Source organism: Schistocerca serialis, chromosome 1 (assembly GCF_023864345.2).
Source record: "Schistocerca serialis cubense isolate TAMUIC-IGC-003099 chromosome 1, iqSchSeri2.2, whole genome shotgun sequence".
Classification (NCBI taxonomy): Eukaryota; Metazoa; Arthropoda; class Insecta; order Orthoptera; family Acrididae; genus Schistocerca; species Schistocerca serialis.
The window spans coordinates 895,132,061-895,152,786 of record NC_064638.1 but is presented as its reverse complement, the minus strand read 5'-3'; the positions used below and the strand labels follow the sequence as shown (position 1 = coordinate 895,152,786).

Genomic DNA, 20,726 nt, shown 5'->3' with positions numbered 1-20,726 from the left:
AAATAGTGAGTTCAATATATGAAAAACCTAACATATAAACCATATATTAAGCCATTTTCTCACCATATGTTTCATCTCCTTTGTGGTAACCTGCAGTGCAATACTTGTGCAGCCTCACACCTACAACTATGATGACCGGCTACATCAAAAGGAGAGACATTCATGGAATTACCAACCTCAGTTACCAGTGCATCACCAACGTTTACTCTACTGTGTTTACTCTCTTCTTACATCCGTTATTTCATCCATCATTTTCTGACTTTTTTGTGATCAGTATTTACATGTCCAGCCTTATTTTACATTTCAAACTTTTTTTTGCTGCTCTTTTTCCCCTATTGTTTCTTTCTTTCCTTTACTGCTGCCCATTTTTATATTTCTGTTCTGTTATTTCTTTCCAAATGACTCATAAGTGAACATATTTGCTTCATCAAACTTCTTTGACTTTCAGATCCTACACGTTGCTACCATTTCATTCATTGATTTCATTATTGTCTACACTTCTGTGTCTCCTGTGACTTAGAGTCCAGAGTTCTGTCATACTTTCGTATTTCATCTCTGAAATAGGAAACACATTTTCATCTCTTGCTGGGCAAGGAACCTCTGCTTTTGGGAGCTAATATGTAGGGTAAAGTACCCAAATTACGTACCCTTAAGATGTTCTGCCAGTACCTAAAATCTGATAAGGAGTAATAATGTGGGAAATTTCATGAAATAATCTTGAAATATTGGGAAACAGGTTTTATGATCATTAGATTATAAGAAATGAATACAAAACAATTATTAATCAAAATCAAACACAGTAGCAATTTAAATTTTTTATGAAAGTATTCCTTATTTTGCCTCCATATATCATCTTAGTACCTTCAAATACAGAGAAAAACACTAAAAAATTATAGCATAAATCACTGATCCATAAAAAAATCATATGAGAAATTCCTCTTCTTAGGCATGGATGTGCAGACTTCATGACACCAGTTAAAATGGCAAGAACATTGAAGCCATACCTCTCTTTGGTATCACTTGAAAATGTTTTACCGCACATAGGACATTCTACACCATCATCAGAATCCTCATCATATGTTGATGCATAGGGGATATCTGATTCATTCAATGAATCTTTTTCCAAGTCCTCCTTTTTTGAAGATGTGTCAATACTGGTGACTGTCCAATCCTCTTTTTCAACATTTCTTCAGGAGAATGAGAAGATTTGATATAGTCTTTCAGCATGCCTCTGTGTACATTGAAGGTTTTTGATGCAGTTTTGTAACCCATCTTCTTTGCTGTTACAACATTTACTGCTTCAACCATTGCTTTATGTTTCCAGTCTTTGCATTTTCCCATTGAAATATGCACAATAAATGAATAAATAACATCAGCTATAATTAGGTCCTAAGAGATTTATAAAATGAAAGCTGTTCCAAATTTCAAAATTAGGACCCTTAAAGGGGACAAAATTAGATTAAATGTTCCTTTAAAACATTGTTGCTGATTCCAACAAAACCAAAAGAAAGACTATAATGCCACTAGACAGTGTTAAAAAAAGAGAAGCAGACTATACATAGGTAATAATACGATGTAAAATTACATAACATGATACTTAAATATAATATTTTTGAACATTTATGGTGCTGCACCGAACTGCACATTTCAAAACAAAATCACCTCTTTGATAAAGATGTCACTAGATGTCAATGATACTGTTGCCACCTGACTAATACTATCTGTGCTAGTATTTCCTACATTCACCACCAAATTGCAGCAGTTGATTGACGAGAAAAGCCAAGGAACAAAAATAGATATAGGTACGAATTATGGTGCATTTACCCTATGCACCCTTCCATATGTGCCTGTATGAGCAGTCATTTCGTACGCGGATAATTTTTACATCTTTATTTGCTCCATTATAGTTTTTACAAGAATATTTTTTGTTCATTGCTATCGTAGCTAAATCCAATGGATCAACCAAGAATCAGAACAGCTTCTTTCACCTTGAGTATAAATAATTTGTGTTTTTCTTATGTTGCTTTCAGGGCAACAATTCTGTGTTCAGTTTGCGACTGGAAGATGTCTCTGGAGCGTTTGATGTTGAGCCAAAATCAGCAACTGGATCCACTCCTGTAAGCATCCGAGTTTCCAATGGCTCACTGGATTACGAAAATCCAAATCAGAGGAAATTTATACTGCTGGTTAGTAGCAAATGCATTGAAGTTGCATTTTTTTTATTAATATATATTTTAAACAGCAAACAAGCTACAAATTAAGAAATGTGAATGCAGCATATCTTAACTATTGAAAAATGGAATATAAATGTCATGAACCTCATAATTAAATTTTTCATTTTGCTGATCACAACAGATACTTGAAAACTATTCTGCTGATTATTTAGAACAATGTGTATACCTCATCTCAATAAACAATTGTGAATAACTCTGACCATAATGACAGGTAACCTCACAGGTATCACTTAAACTTTTTTTTTCAATGTAGGTGATAGCTGAGGAGCAGCTTACTAACCCCAGACTCTCTTCGACTGCGACTGTCACTGTAACTATCACAGATGCTAATGACAATGACCCAACATTCGATCGTGAATCTTATACTGCATCTGTGTCTGAGATGAGTTCACCGGGCACTGTGGTCACAACTATTACAGCAAAGGACAGAGATAGTGGGCAGTTTGGTGAAAATGGCATTATTTATCAGCTGGATGGTACAGGGGCAGACAAGTAAGATATTTTATCATTTAATGAATTATTTATTAAAGTTAGAATAAATAAAAGAGAATTCAATAAGTTATCAAAAAAATACTGTGATATGAATCCCACATATATTTTTCTGTAAAAATAAATTATTCATTCATCCACTGTGCATTCCCAAACTGATTATCTAATCGAAGCAAAATATCTGCAACACTATAATCAACTGTATTACAGTGAAGACAATACATTTGTACAATAAGAAGAGAAAGGTCTCTGTAATGAACTTGGAGACAGAGCAAAAGTTTGGGTTATTTAGGGAAACCAAAGAAAATCTACATCTGTACAATTGGATAGATAAGAAAATCTACTCACCAACTGGCAGCAGGAGAACACACTACAAAAAAAGGTTTTAAATATGCAAGTTTTCTGAGCCACTGACTCCTTCTTCTGGCAGAAGGGTCAAAGGGGGATGAACAGGGGCAGAGGAAAAGGACTGAAGAGGCTTAAGAAAAGGAGAAGGGTTATGAAACATCACCCAGAACCCTGAGTCAGGGGAGATTTACTAGGCAAAATGAGAAGATTTTCTTCTCATCCTGTACAGTAAGTTTTCCCTGACCCAGAATTCTGGGTGCCTCTTTCCAAACTCTGTCCTTTCTCCTAAGCCTCTCCAGTCCTTTTCCTTCATTCCTCTTCTGTCCCCTTCAACCCTTCCTCCAAAAGAAGGAGCCATTGGCTCCAAAAGATTGCAACGCAAAACCTTTTTATTGTATGTGTGTTCTCCTGCTGCTGCATGGTGAGCAGATTTTTTATGTGCCCAATTACATTATATTGTTAAAAATTGATCTTTTTCATCACTATACATCTGTATAATGCAAATTGGCTGACTGCTAGAGGGGGATTTGCGGTGCAAAGGAAGTGAGGCCATCTCCCACTGTTACCAACAACTGCCTCCCACAGTGTGATGTGCTTCATACTTCTGCAAAAGCAGAAGTCACGCTGGGAGGTAAAGATTGCTTAACTGTTATTTGTAATCAAAACTAAATTATCTTATGTACTAACATGTTTAACCTTCTAACCATAGGCAATTTTCCAATTTTGTATACAAAAGGCATTTCTATTGAATAATTAGAATAATTGTAAGGACAGAATTGTAGGAATTTAACAAGAAAACCAAAACAAACATTGGAGTTGATTTTTAATTCACATGTAATATAATTCACATTCAACGTTATGAAAGAAGAATAAACATATTGATAAAATTTCTCATTATCATATTCTGTTTTGGTGCCAACAAGGTCAGTGAATGACTGGACAAATGATTTAGATCCACTTACTGACCTTACATAGGACCAAAACTGCTCAATACTTTTCATCTGATAGATGGGCAAAATTTTAATTTCAAATTCATTGAAACCTTCTCACATTGCACCCTTCATGTGCATTTTGGCTTCATTCAGCTTTTGTTTGTCAACTAGGTTCAAAAATGGCTCTGAGCACTATGGGACTTAACTTCTGAGGTCATCAAGCCCCTAGAACTTAGAACTACTTAAACCTAACTAACCTAAGGACATCACACACATCCATGCCCGAGGCGGGATTCGAACCTGCGACCGTAGCGGTCGCACGGTTCCAGACTGTAGCGCCTAGAACCGCTCGGCCATGCCGGCCGGCATGTCAACTAGGATTTGACTTTATTTAAATATGTGAGGAAGCTCTCTTTGCCTTCATAGCAACTTTGTGACATAGTTATTGAATCACAACGCATCTTTCCTGTCATTCACAACACACACTGGTCTAAAGCATATTTATAGTACAAAGCTTTTGAATTTTATCCATTTTGCTCCACATCTTGTTCCTTGGTGCTGACTTCGATGTTGACTGGCCAGATACTGTGCAGTTTGTTTCCTTTCATTCTTCTGAAGCGAAAATATTTGCCCTTCCTTTCTTAATGTAACACATGTAGTCATTCATTCTGCAACTAGCCTATGATCACAAATGCACTTGTCTACAGGAACTTACATAGAACTTACAGGTGTAATATTAAGATGGTACGCTCATGAGTTCATATTCTAACCATCTGCCCAAAGTAGTTTTCAGAACAGTTGTCACACCAGTTCCTGCCTATGATACCTGTTTTAATTACATGACTCTATCATTATATTGATAGAAACTTGAAGTTGTGTGCTATTGCTAGAGCATGATCAGGAAACTTATGATATTCTCCAATGCGCTGTGAAGAGCACTGCTGCTGTTTTTCTGAGTAGGTGATCCATAAAATCATCAAATACCCATGTTTAATCCATCTTTGATGCTTATCTTTATCCAAACTGTTCCACATTCATAATCTCTAATAACTTTGCTCTGTATTATTGAGTTCTTTTGTGGCAATAAATATGCTGCCCACAATTTACGTCTAGCATACACTTGTGATATACAGAGTGGTCCATTGATCGTGTCTGGGCCAAATATCTCACGAAATAAGCATCAAACGAAAAAACTACAAAGAACAAAACTTGCCTAGCTTGAAGGGGGAAACCAGATGGCGCTATGGTTGGCCCACTAGATGGCGCTGCCATAGGTCAAATGGATATCAACTGCGTTTTTTAAAATAGGAACCCCCATTTTTTATTACATATTTGTGCAATACGTAAAGAAATATGAATGTTTTAGTTGGACCACTTTTTTCGCTTTGTGAGAGATGGCGCTGTTATGCATGCTGTTACAGCGTGATTACCTGTAAATACCACATTAATGCAATAAATGCTCAAAATGATATCCGTCAACCTCAATGCATTTGGCAATACATGTAACGACATTCCTCTCAACAGCGAGTAGTTCGCCTTCCGTTATGTTCGCACATGCATTGACAATGCGCTGATGCATGTTGTCAGGCGTTGTCGGTGCAAATATCCTTCAACTTTCCCCACAGAAAGAAATCCGGGGATGTCAGATCCGGTGAACGTGCGGCCATGGTATGGTGCTGTGACGACAAATCCACCTGTCATGAAATATGCTATTCAATACCGCTTCAACCGCACGCGAGCTATGTGCCGGACATCCATCATTTTGGAAGTACATCGCCATTCTGTCATGCAGTGAAACATCTGTAGAACATTACGCAGGAAATCAGCATACATTGCACCATTTAGATTTCCATCGATAAAATGGGGGCCAGTTATCCTTCATCCCATAATGCCGCGTCGTACATTAACCCGCCAAGGTCGCTGATGTTCCACTTGTCACAGCCATCATGGATTTTCCGTTGTTCAATAGTGCATCATATTATGCCAGTTTACGTTACCGCTGTTAGTGAATGACCTTTCGTCGCTAAATAGAACATGTGCAAAAAATCTGTCGTTGTCTCGTAATTTCTCTAGTGCCCAGTGGCAGAACTGTACACGATGTTCAAAGTCGTCACCATGCAATTCCTAGTGCATAGAAATATGGTACGGTTGCAATTGATGTTGATGTAGCATTCTCAACACCGACGTTTTTGAGATTCCTGATTCTCACGCAATTTGACTGCTACTGATTTGCAGATTAGCCACGACAGCAGCTAAAACACATACTTGGGCATCATCATTTGTTGCAGGTCGTGGTTGATGTTTCACATGTGGCTGAACACTTCCTGTTTCCTTAAATAACGTAACTATCCAGCAAATGTTCCGGACACTTGGATGATGTCGTCCAGGATACCGAGCTGCATACATTGCACACACCCGTTGGGCATTTTGATCACAGTAGCCATACATCAACACGATATCGACCTTTGTCCGCAGTTGGTAAACGGTCCATTTTAACATGGGTAATGTATCATGAAGCAAATACCATCCGCACTGGCAGAATATTACGTGATACCACGTACATATACGTTTGTGACTATTACAGCACCATCTATCACAAAGCGAGAAAAGTGGTCCAGCTAAAACATTCATATTTCTTTTCGTACTACCTGAATATATAATAAAAAATGGGGGTTTCTATTTAAAAAAACACAGTTGATATCCGTTTGACCTATGGCAGCACCATCTAGAGGTACTATGTGAAAAAAGAATTTTCATTGAACAGATCAATGAATTTAAACTATTTCAAATTCAATTACAGTGGATACTTGATTAACTTGACTGACTTGTTGTATGTCATTCGGATAGTTGAAAATCAAATAATTGAATGTGTAAAGAAAAGCATTTTTTGTATTGTTAACTCAAGAAAGATAACCTATGCTACCAGCATATAGTTATCTCTTAGACACATTGTCATATGGTTATCTTTCTAGGGTTAATACACAGTGTTAGGTGTTTATTAAAAACAACAAAAGCAAATTAAACTTATGAAAATCAACAAAATTAATGTTTGTTAAGAGAGTAGAGACACATTTTCATACAAAAGTACACATTTTCTTAAAATTAATAAACTACTGCAGCCTTAATCATGAACTACCTAACAAAGGTCACATCAGATAGTCACTGTAGTTTAATTTTGTTTAAAATATTTGATAATTGTCATTTGACATAAACAGTTTTTTCTCTTCATTGCTTCTACAAAAGAATTCATTTTAACCATAGTAAACTCATGGTATCAAACTCTGTTTTGTTTTCAGGGCTTGAAATGTTTTCATCTAAGATGGTATTACATCATTTTCTACATCTACGTTTTCTTCTGTTTCATCTTCTTGCATTTCCTGCTGCTCATTTGCCTGCAATATGTTTTCAGCAACTTTGTCAACAGACATGATCTGGAAACCTTGATCGTTACTGTCATAAGTTAGCCACTCTTTCATATCAATGGCATCACATTCCTGGTATATTTGTATGTTTGCAATTAGTCATTTATATTCACTGAAACAGAATCATTATTGAACTTTTGTGTTCCCATTAAAGTGTTCTGTTGCAAGCTTTGTTCAAAGTCTTCTTTTCAGTCAAATCCTATGCATCTACACGGATGTAACAACTCTCCTTTAAACATACACAACATGGTGCAGCCATTGGCAACAGTCTAACTCAAAAAGCTGGCCGGTGTGGCCGAGTAGTTCTAGATACTTCAGTCTGGCACCGCGCGGCAGCTACAGTCGCAGGTTCGATTCCTGCCTCGGGCATGGATGTGTGTGATGTCCTTAGGTTAGTTAGGTTTAGGCAGTTCTAAGTTCTAGGGGACTGATGACCTCAGAAGTTAAGTCCCATAGTGCTCAGAGCCATAACTCAAAAAATAATGAAATGCATGCTGCCTAACCCAAACAATAATGAAACATGCAGTGCTTAACTCAAACAATAATGAAATCAGAGTGTATACGACCCGGGACAACCGGGAGATCCAGGAAATACCCGGAAATTTTTTCATCCGGGAGAAAACCGGGAAAACCCGGGAAATTTTTAGAATTCCGGGAATTTTTCGTTGTTTTAGTTTTCAGTTAAATTTTTGTAATTTTGACTGGTAAGAACCGATACTCTAACAAAGGATATTACTGTATCCCACTACTGCAGAATAATACTGCAGCATTAAAACATGAACGAGAGAAAAAAACGAAAATAAAACTTAAATTGCGAAGGAAATGCGCCATATAAAATAACACAGTGCTCGTACAAGCGTCTGCCAACAGCAAAATGTGTCAAAGGCTTTCGGAAGACTATGCAATGCTTCATAACAACAAATTTCCTCCAATGAGCATGACGTCACAACTGTTTGCATCAAGGCCTACGAGGCTGCGGCGCGTATGTCACGAAGGTAGTCCTGCGCTCTCTCGCTCCCTCAAATCAGCAGACAAACTACGTTTCTACACCTGTTAACTCGCAACTAGGTGTGTCCGTACAAACTAAAACTGAATCTTCTACTGGAATCCGCTATTATGGAATCTTACTGTTAATAGTCCTATAATAATGGGAAGTACATGGGCCGACTTATAATTTGTTACTGTTGTACTGGCGTACAATAAAGTAAAATCATGCTAAAATGATTATCAGTTGCATAAGGCACCACTTCCAGCATGTAATGAGTACTGTTAATCAGAAGAGATTAAGTGCTATAAACAAGCCGTTATTGATCTTAAATTAAATTTTGCTGTAGTACTGTAAGTCAGTAAGACTACATAATAGCAGATTTTAGTGGAAGATGCAATTTTCGTTAATACCTACATGCCCAGGTGCGAATTTACAGGTTCAGAAATGCATTTTGTCTGCTGAGCTGAGCAAGCATGCGAGTTCAGGACTACCTTCGTAATGTACGCGCCGCGGCCTGTCTTTCTTGTGGGCCTCGTGTTTACATTAGACTCAATCAGTTACGAGTGGGCTCGTGCACACGCACAGTTGAGTGGCGTGGCGTATGAGTAGTACCTTCTCCCGCTTCTGGCTACAGAAATGTGGCTGTTGGCTGTGTAAGCAGCAGCAGCAACCAGGCACATGGTACCCGGAAAAATTTTACTGGCGCGCCCAAGCTGCCAGATTCACGCGTGCGCAGCAGGCCCGGATCTACTGGGGGGTGAGGGCAAACCGTGGTATCTAACCGGGCGGCAATTTTGGGGGAGGGGGCAAATTCATATTTTTGTGGAAAAAAACCTTGTTTCACAAAGCACCTAGCATCCAGCGCACGTCGGTCTATTGATTATTCATATGATTTTGAAACGCACCTCTGCTGGTTTTTGAACACATTCTAAGTTGATTTCTGAATGAATTATAAGTTGATTTTTGAATGCATGCATAGTGTTCGTGATGTCTCTGCCAGAGGAATCCTCACCACATCTAGAAATAAACTTTCCTGCAGACAAAACGGGATGGGGCTATAAGAGCTGAGCGGAATAAAGCCGAACAGGTGAATGCCAACTGCTGCTTGTTTATGTGGTTGATTTGGTTTGTGAATGTTCAGCGTTGTTATAATTACTAGCGAAATCCATAGATTCAGACTACCAGAGTGGAAATAACAGGTAAGAAAGATTACGTATTATCTTCTCGGTGTATCCAAGAAAGTGAAATTTTGACAGAAAACTTTTGGCCAGATCGCTACACTAGACGGGGCCAGTTGAAGCCCCTGTGTGTTTCATTTCCACTGTCCTGAAATATTTTGATGGCATTCATTACAAAATATCCATGTTTGAGCTCCACAGAGCAAAATGCAGTGACGTGCTGTATAAGAATATTGTTTGAAGAGGCGTGGCACTGCACTGCACACTTAAGACCAATACTGTGTCGTAAATTTCATCGAAGATATATGTTTTATGTATCAGACTCTTCAGAAAGATGTGCGCTACAAAATGAACTTATTTTTGAAAAGTCTTTTTTTTTTTTTTATTTTTGACGGCTTTTACTAAGCTTTCCTACTGAGGCAGTCAATTTATTTGAAACGAAGTGTTTAATTCCACACTATTGGCTAGTTTCAACTGTTCGCCGCATTTCAAGTGCACGTTTTCATCTTATAGCACATATGGCATTATGCCATAATAAAGAACCAAACATGGCATAATACAGTACTTGTACTCCAAGAAAATTTACGCCTCGAAAATCACACTGAAAAGCTTCATATCAGTTCGAGGCCTACGTCATTGGGAATCTAGACATTCGAATGTGCACTGTAAGGTGAACTATGCATTTTAGTATGGTTCACGAAATTCCGACGCTCTTGGAGTATCCTCTGATGTTTTGTTTCTTTTATGACATAATGGAAGATCGTGATTTCCCTAAATCACTTCAGGCAAATGCCGGTATGGTTCCTTTGAAAGGGCACGGCCGACTTCCTTCCCCGTCCTTTCCTAATCCGATGAGACCGATGACCTCGCTGTCTGGTCTCCTTCCCCAAACAATCCAATCCATAATGGAAGATCTTTTAATGTTTTACACGTACGAACATACGGGCTTACTACTCGCTGCGCCAGCGCGGTGACGCCTCTTATCTGGCGCTCGTTGTTCGAAAAGCGTTATTTTCAAAGTAAATTTCCTATGAACTATGTGCGCAAATGTACGATGAATTCCTTAAATCACAGAGCGTTTGCTCTCCTTTAAAAATCAACTCTTTTATGACGAGCCATTTAGAAGAATTTTGAGCCCAATACTGGCGTATTTGTGTGATGTACCTTAAAGTGTAACATGCGCTAAACAGATCAACATTATATGTGAAAGCTTAGCTTCTCTTGTTGCTTATTAATCTTAGAGATTAATATTATATGCGAAAGCTTTGCTTTTCTTGTAGCAACACTATGTATACTAATTTAAACCATTGACTTTTCCTGTTGGTGGAATTCGAATTTATACTTTCGTAACGCGAAAGCATACATGTTGCTGCACATCAAAGATCTTTCCAAAACGTGTTTTTCCCCCTGAGTTTCGTTTTCTAAAGTGCCGGGAAGTTCTACGCAGCTATATAAAACCATATCCATTCAAAGGATAAGTTTTACAGTTTAGAGAGAAAGTATACTGTCACTTAACACGGAAAATGTGTATTTTCACCCGGGAGAAAATGTATTTTTCACCCGGGAGAAAATGTATCCGGGAAAAATCCGGGAATTTTTTTTCCTTGTCCGCGTATACACCCTGTGAAATGCATGGAGCAGACATCGCATGGCATGTCCATGTGCATACATGGACTAGACTACAAAAATATTTGACTGTGGTTGACAATCCCGATAACCAAGAATCTGTGTAATTGAAGTCTGGATAATTGAGTCTCCACTGTATGTGTAATATTTCTACGATCTCTAATTCTGTGTGTTATGCCTGTCTTTGTTTCTGAGTATGTATACTTAATGAACTTACTGACATCTCTTAACCATGATTGACTATGTTGGCTGTATCAAAAAAGCTGTCATCGTCGAGACCAAGGCCATCTGACTTCTTTCAATATAGATATGCCCATCAGCCATTGCACTGTAGCTCTTCTTAGAGTGAATAATTAATACTGTGCTACCTGACTAGTCATTTCCTCTATGTAATGTGTGCCTAACTTACAGGAGGGAGGGACTCTACAGTTATGTATCTCATACTGGAGGTCAGGAAATCACATCCAAAATCAACATAGAATCACCTGAGCCTCTAGTTTCCATTTTCTATTCAGTTCTAAATGAGTTGATTGTGATCCGTTCTGGATGGTGCAAACAATAAGCCATGCCTCTATCCCACGTGTGATGCTAGCTATCTTCAGTAATTTTAACTACTATTTGTAGGAATTAAGGCTGCATCTCTGATGAGACCTCCCAGAAGACATATTGAGCTCACATTGGACTTCTCTCCAGACCCATTACAATAACACATTAAAAACTGAAAAAATAAATGCACAACTTCCAAAAGTATCAGGTACTGTAGACATTAAGTCATTATATTCTCTGTAATTTTTTGTTATTTGGTTGTCTGAGGACATTTGATACTCCCGACTTACTTCTCCTTGTATCATTTGTGTTTTATCTGTTTGCAAGAATAGCTGAAAGTGATGCTGTTCTATAAGTAGACTGGTTACATTTGATTTAAACATGATCTAACAAGAAGTGATGTTATTAATATTTCCTACCCTAACTTATTTTTTAATATATTTTCTGAAAGCTATAATTAGAAGTGAAAACAATGTTGGTGTTACTAACATAGTGATGTTATTGATCAGCAGTCATTCCTGTGCCTTAAAAGCATACTGCAAGATCAAGAAAAGACTACTAGCAATGAAATATTTATATTTCTTTCCATGGTCATGCGTCACTTTATTAGTAGCAGACAAAAAATTGAACAAATCACATTTAACCATTTACCCAAGAGGGAGGAGGAATTATACCAACTTCTATTTCCCAGGGGGGCTCCATTTCCTTCCTAACAAAGCTCCTAATGAGCAACACATCCACCTTCTGTGCTTTCTCAGACTTGGGATGAAATTCAACTACTGTCCCAATAGACGAGGGATCCCATGCTGTCTCAGATGAATTTTCAACGCAGGGCAGCAACTTGAACCTGGTATACTAAGGTATAAGAGGGTGGCCTTGTCACTTGTTACTGCATTCACATTCATCCCAGAGTCACACAATCCCAACACTATTCACAAATCATCCTGAAGTGAGCAAAAACTGTTGTGTATTGGAAGACACAATGACAGTAGGGTTTCTAAGGGACTCTATTGGCACCAGAGGCTTCACGTCTGTTACCGTTGGGTACCTTCACCTCACTGCAGCTTGGGGCAGCAGCCTGAAGCCTATTGATCATGTTCAGTGCAGCTTCTAGTTGTTGTGCGACTGTGGCCAGTTCAGTTTGTATCTGCACATATCAAGTGTCGTAACTTGGGCACACAACACAACCAATTATGTTAGTACAACTTTATTAGACTGTGGGATATATGCAAATCACCATAGCATACACTAAACACAATAAGATGTCCGCAGTTCGTGGTCTTGCGGTAGCATTCTTGCTTTCCCGGGTTCAATTTCCAGTGGGGTCAGGTATTTTCTCTGCCTCGTGATGACTGGGTGTTGTGTGCTCTTCATCATCATTTCGTCATCATTGACTCGCAGGTCGCCGAAGTGGCGTCAACTAAAAAGTACTTGCAATACGGCGGCCGAACTTCCCCACACGGGGCCTCCCGGCCAACATTGCCATACGATCATTTCATTTCAACACAATAAGATAAGGCAAATGTATTCAAGCAGTAATAACATGATAACCAAGCATGAGGATAGTGCAGCAGGGTTTAAATAGACACTAGCCCGTGGCGGGCTCTATTGGAAATTCACAGTATTGCTCTTTCACAGTGCACTCTCGTGAATGACTACACACTGCTAATGCGCACAGCTTTCAAGTGTGCATACATTGCCTCATTTCTCTTCCCTTTGGGAACAGCTCAGATTTGTAAGATTTCCACAGCATCTTCATCCACGTGGTTCTGACTGAGATGACATGCTGATAAAGGGGTATATGGCAGGAAGTACTTTGGGCATGGGCACTGTTGCAAGCCACTGGCGGTGGTTGTGCCCTGCAGTTGGTGGCTGAGACAGAGAAGGTGGCTCCAGTGTAGACAGCAACTACAACAGTATTGGTTGCAGTATTGGAGAAGTTGTACCAGGTTCATCCACTGGTGACAGGGACCCCTCAAATGTTGTGGCAGGTACACAGCCAAATCCGGTGATCCATCAAGCGACGCAAACTGGCATGGTGATGTCAGTGTCCTGGGTAGGGTTGTCTGGTCGGCCACACGCAGGTGCAACTGTTCGTATCATGTGCACAGAAGCCCTCCTCCATACATACATCACAGAGACAGAGCTGTAGCAATGGGAAATGATGGCAGTAATCCATTTTGGGAGAAGACCAAACCCATGTGTCCAAACAGCCACCCCAGGCCAGGAACGGGATGATGGCTACACAGGTTGGTGCCCCGGCTGGGCCCCTGAGATGCAGGAGCTTCCAGGGTTGACGCCCGTGGAGCAGTTCAGTGGGGCTGATGTTGCCAAATGGTGTGAACCGATAGGAAGATAGAAATTGATCCAACATTTAATGGGGACCAAGTCACACACTTTTTCATCTGCGTTTTGGATGTTCTAACTAACCTTTTGGTCTCACCATTGAATTGGAAGTTGTGAATCCCGTGTGCCTTTCAGAAGGAGGCAAATTCCTCCAAGACAAACTCAGGGCTGTTATCAGAGACCAGAGTTGCCAAAAGTCCCTCAATGGAAATTTTTTTTGACAGGGCTGCTGCAGTGACAGAGGCTGAAGTCGACGGGCAGCGAACAACATATGGGAACCGAGAGAATGCATCAATTATTATTAGCCAGTATGCATTAAGGAAAGGGCCAGTGAAATCGATGTGGAGATGATCCCAGGCCTGTGAAGCTTGTGGCCACAGAGAGAACATTGCCCGCAGGGCATCTTGTTGCAATGCCCATTGAGATCATGCCATAACCAAATGAGTCATGTCACTGTTCAAACCAAGCCAAAAACATGATGGTGGGTTGACACCGTGGTGTGTGACACTCCCCAGTTATAAGCATGCAGCAGTTGCAAGATCTCTGAACTCAGAGCCGAGGGAATGACTAGGCGAGGAGCTGAATAGTCTGTATCAAGGAGTAGAACACCACAAGTGACAGAGAAATGATGCCAAATCACATATTAGTTATGGAGAGATCGGCTCCCTGTGATGGAGGTGCCTCAGGCCAGTCATGTTGAATGCAATGTATCCATAAAATCAGATTGGTAGGACTAGTCTGCATGACCTGAAGACTCGCAATTGGAAAACCATTGACAGTTTGTTGAGCACGTTCATCAAAGTGGAATCAGATTAACTCCTACCAATCAAAAACTTGGTCTAGACTGGCCAGAAGAGGGGAGATTGCATCAGCATTCGCATGTTTAGCCATGGGGCAGAAGTAAATCTCTTAGTTGTACCGATAGAGGAACAGTGCTCACTGTTGAAGGCAATGTGCTGCTTTGTCTGGTAATGACACTGAGGGGTTAAACAGTGATACTAATGGTTTGTGATCCATGATGAGATGGAATTTTACACTGTACAGGAAAACATGAAACTTCTTTAAGGCATAAACAATGGTGAAGGCTTCTTTCTCTATTTATGAATATCTAGTGTGAGCCAAATTAAGCATCTTCCACATGTATGCAATAGGCCTCTTGGAGCCATCAGAATATTTATGAGCTAACACTGCCTCCAGCCCATGCTGGGCTACATCTGTTGCTAACACTAAATGTTTACTCGGTTGGTAGATTATGAGGCAAGGTGCGTATTGCAACATAGACTTCTGTCTGGAAAGTGCCATTTCACACGCCTGCGACCAGTGGAAAGATATCTCATTATGCAGCAAGACATGTAACAGTTTTGCAACTGGCAAAAACTGATGATAATAAGCAATCTTACCTAAAGAAACTTGGAGTTCCTTGACCGCCTTAAGATGTGGAAGAGCCACAATGGCAGAAACATTCTGATGAGGGGTTTGATACCAACAGTAGAAACCTCGAACCCAAGATAAACAATAGAAGGCTGAAATAAGTGGCACTTTTCCAAATTTCGTGTTAACCTGGTGGCCTGTAACATCAAAAAGAGCGTAATTAAGTTGTTGAAATGTTCAGCAGTGGAGGAGTCGGAGATCACAATATCATCAAGATAGTTGTCAAAGCCAGGCACGAACCTTGTAAATTGTTTCAGAAACTGTTGAAAAATCTCTGGGATGCTGGCTACATCAGATGGTAACCAGAAGTATTGATACAAGCCACAAAACATGTTAACAACCAAGAGCTGTTGAGAGTCAGCATCAATTGGAAGTTGCAAATATGCATAAGAGAGTTGATTTTGGTAAAACATTGACCACGAGCGATCTTAGCAAAGAGTTCATCAGGGTGCAACAAGGGATATGTGTCAATGATTGAACATTGACAGAAACTTTGAAATCGCTGCAAAGGCATAGCCACCCTGAAGGCTCCTTGACAATGACTAAGGGGTTAACCCATTCACTGGATGCAATCAGTTGGACAACCCCAGATGCCATAAAGTGATCAAGCTCTGCTTTGACTTGGTCACGGAAAGCCGTTGGCAATGGGCAAGCCCAAAAAAAAACAAGAGTCTAGCCGAAGGTGTCATGGTGATATGGGCTTCGAGATTATTGGCACAACCCAAACTCGCAGAAAACAGTATGGAAAATTCAGAGCATAAAGAGTCGAGTTGTGTATAAGGCACCTGATCAGAGATGAGATTAACTTCATTAGAAATAGTAAATGCAAAAAAGGTTAAGGACATCCGAACCAAACAAATTTTCGGTGTGGCATTGTTCACCACCAGAAAAGTCGGCAGATAAACCACAGATTTATGTGACTGGAGCCAAGAAACTATGTAATATAAGGGGTATTCAAAAAGAAATGAACCGGAAGCATAATTACAGAAACCAGTACCTGTATGTTGGAAGTATTGACCCTGGCTGTTGAAACACTTCTCCGACTGTGACACAAGGTGGTGAATGGTTGTCTCATAAAATTCCCGGGGCTGCAATGTTAACCAGTTCCGCACATACAGCTGGGCATCGCTATCCATACGAGTGCAGGAAAGGTTATGCTGACATTCTTCTTTGACCAAGATGGCCCCCTTCTGATTCACTTCCAGCAGAATGGGACAACAGTGAATGCCCAGTATTACTCACAAACCTTGACCACCATTCACAAAGTGATCAAATCAAAACGACCAGGCAATTTCAGCTGTGGGGTCATTATGCTCCACAACAATGCAAAGCCTCATACACAGTTGTGGCACTCCTGCAGAAATTCAAATGGGAGGTTCTTGGCCACCCTCCATACAGTATGGACCTCTCTCCCTGTGATTACACCATTTTTGATCCCCTTACAAATGTTCTGCGGGACAAACAGTTCACCTCGCACGACCATGTCCAGCTGTACATGCGGAATTGGTTAACATTGCAGCCCCTGGAATTTCATGAGACAGCCATTCACCACCTTGTGTCACAGTGGGACAGGTGTCTCTACAGCAAGGGTCAATACTTCTAACATACAGGTATTGGTTTCTGTAATTATGCCTCCAACTCATTTTTTTTTTTTTTGAATGCCCCTATATCGGAATGTTTTGTTCTTCGTAAGTAACTAATGTACATGATGCTGACACTAAAGGGGGAGAACCCATGTCCATTTATGTTTGCAGATTGAGTGGTGACATAGCAGCACTGTTGTTGACTTACATGTGCAAAACGTTCTGATAAACCTTGACATCAATAAATAGCTTATTGCATGCAATGAAGATTGCTGATAAACATTTGACATCCATTTCAGTATCTGCAACAGGCTGTTGGAATTTTGCATTACATACAGGAGCAATGTGGCCTGTCTTGTTGCACTGGCAGCAAATGCCCCACAACTTAGGACAATCCAGCCTATCATGAGTGACAAAACACGACAGATAAGAGGGAAGTGTGGAGTGCTTGCATTGTAGTTCGTTACCAGGTTTACTGTGCTGCTGCTGCTGTGGCCGTGGCTGCCACAGTGGGTTGGTCCAGCTGCCATGATGTTCTGCTCACACGTGGACCACTGCCACCATATCGTCCCCCTGTGAACCACCCAACAAATGGTAGGGGAAGGGGGTTAACTTCTGCAACCTCACATCACAATTCAATTTGAATACCTGCAGCCCTCAAAACCTCAAACAATTGTGCAATAGTCAGAATGTCGGAGAGAGAGGGGTTATCACATTGAAGGGCTTGCTCACGAACCTCACGGTTGGGGGCCAACCGCGTGATTACATCACTAACCATTTGGTCAGCATATGAGCCCTTATGTACATCAGTGAAAAAGTGACAATGACAGCTTAAACCTTGAAGCTCATTTGCCCAAGTATTAGAGCAATGTTCCAGTTTCTTGTGACATTAATAGAACTGAACTCGAGCGACAGTGATGTGAGTTCATTTACCGTAGTATTTTGAAAGAAGGTTGCACACATTATCAAAAGAGAGTGAAGATGGATCCTGGAGGGTGGCCAGTTGGCAAAGGAGTTGATACATGCAATCAAGACAAAAAGAAAGCAAGGCATAAGATAACATCAGTCAGTCCAAATGCATGAAAGTGCTGCCGCAACCATTTTTCATAGGCTTCCCATTCTTCGACAGACCCACTGTAAGTCAGAAACAGTGGAGGATAAAGAACCAGGGCAGTGAAAGGCTAAACAAGACGTACAAGGGGTAACGCGGCAGGCAGCATAGATTGAGAAGGATGCAAACCGGCCAAAATAGAGACAGGTGTTTGCAATACATGGGTTTGATTTTCTTGCATTTTGGCGAACACCTCCTGCTATTGACTGAGATGCTGCAACGCCCCCGCAGTAAGAACACTTAATGATCAACCAGCCAGCATAAAAACTCATCAGTAACACCATCAGACATTATAGATGCAATGGAGGACCAACCAGAGACTGAAAAAGTGCAAAGGGAGCAATCCCACATTTGTCGTCACTTATGTTGTAAGTTGGGCACACAACACAACCAACAATGTGAGTACAACTTCATTGGACTGTGGCATGTATGCCAGTCACCATAACATACACTGAACGCAATGAAATAAGGCAGATGCATGCAAACAATAATAACATGATAACTGAGTGTGAATGTAGCACGGCAGGGTTTAAATAGGCACTCACCCTTGGTGGGGTCTATTGGAAGTTCGCAGTATTGCCTTTCATGGCACACTCTCATGGATAACAACACACTGCTAACACAAACGGCTTTCAAGTGTGTATGCATTACTTCACCAAGCATAGTGCCCTATCAGTTTCCTATTACATCAAATTATATAAAAGCATGAAACAGTGAGAGTCTAATAGAGAAAGTACAAGCAGACATCACGAAGCGGTCAAATTATCTAACTGTGCTACTTTAGGTAGCAGATACATATAAAACTAGCTCTAGAATCTACAGTACAAAGTGAACTTACACAACACTAATGATTGCAAAATACGCACACTCAAACTTCAAAATTAATAATACTACCAAAAACAAGTAAATAAATAGTTACTCTTCACTTATTTCAGAAGCAAGCTACTAAATTAAATGATGTATATGAACTAGGTACTGCTGCTGTTCCAACAACCTCCTCTTTACACTATGACTACCCAAATCTGCATGACCAAATGAGAATTTGAATTCCACTTCTGCTTGTGAGTCAAGTGCCTTAATCACCGAGCCACCTCCTTCTGTCAAAATGCTAGTGTTCACTTGATTTGAATATTTGCATGCAAGGTATACTGATAGAGACTCATCATCATGCCAGTGGCCACCAAAAGACACAACAATATCATTTTTTGACTGCTGTTTCTCTGGAATTATGGATATACTTTAAATGAAACAACTTCCAGACCTTTCTCCTCTTTTTTGTTTTCATGATTATGTGTAGCTTTTCAGTGCAGTATCTTATTTGGTATGCCCAGTCAAATTGCAAATCTTAATTCCATGTCTAGATTGCATCCAAAATTGGAACAACCCACCTATTTTCAGGTTTGACTTTTTAATCATTAGTATGTGACATGAGGTAACAGCTCTTATTCTGTATGCCTATATATGTGCCAGTACTGTGGCTATTTACATAGGCTTGAGAATTCTGTTTCAGTCTGTCTTTGTTTTCTGCAAGTGTGTATTCAGCAGGACAGCCAAAAAGACTCAAAGTGTTTTGAAGGATAATTAGACTCTTTAACATTTATTACATTTAGGTTCTTAGAGATGGAGCATTAGCTGAGTTCGTTATGTATGAGTGAGGAAATTTGTAATGTACTGAAGGAACACTTTGGATATTTACTTGATGAAAATTGTTTAGAGAAATCAAAGAAACTTAAGTGAAGATTAGAAGATACTCACTCATGAATGTGAATCCACTTTCACTGTATCAGCACTACCTCACTTTTAGAGTTGTACTCTACTGAAACTATTGTTCAGTGGTTTTGGTACAGTATGTAAAAGACAGTAAATGTTAGGATTACCAGTAGTATTGCTAGTGAAAGAATTTAAATGTGTGAGAGAGAAACTGGGTGCTGATATTGCAATGAATATTTCAGAACACGACATCCACAGTAGAATACGACACACTGTAAGGAATTTCAGTACAAAAAATGTGGAATATTTTTGTTCTCTCCTAAAGGGTGAAAGTTGGAAATATGTAATGACTGTAATGATACCAATGAGAAATATGATAAGTTTATGGCTACATTCAGACATGTTTTTAAAATGGCCTTTCCCAAGAAAATAGCTGCTTTAAATTCTACTCAAAAAACAAACAAGTGGATTACAAAAGGGATAAGGATATCATGTCAAAACAAAAGGAGATTGTATGAGTACCCCAAGCAAAATACTAATCCTTACTTTATTACATATTTCAAAAGACACAAAAGAATACTAACACGAGTTATTTCAAAAGCAAAAAAACTAAGAAATGACAAAATATTGTGTAATTCAAAGAATAAAACTAAAGCAACCTGGCAAATTATAAGGAAAGAAATGGGAACCAGGCCAGTTAACCACAGTAATATAGAGCAGATTATGAATAAAAGTAAACTGACTGACCCCAAACATGTGGCTAGTGCTTTCAACAATTATTT

The 20,726-nt window shown here is 39.8% G+C and overlaps 1 protein-coding gene across 2 annotated transcripts in view; it reads left to right on the top strand.

Moving 5' to 3' along the window:
• LOC126411634 (cadherin-87A) overlaps positions 1-20,726 on the top strand; it is a 709,414-nt gene that overhangs the window by 522,811 nt on the left and 165,877 nt on the right. For both annotated transcript variants that reach the window (XM_050081378.1, XM_050081379.1), the window contains 2 exons: positions 2,031-2,186; positions 2,488-2,726. In XM_050081378.1, coding sequence (XP_049937335.1) covers positions 2,031-2,186; positions 2,488-2,726 — 395 coding nt within the window. The remainder of the gene's footprint in view (positions 1-2,030; positions 2,187-2,487; positions 2,727-20,726) is intronic.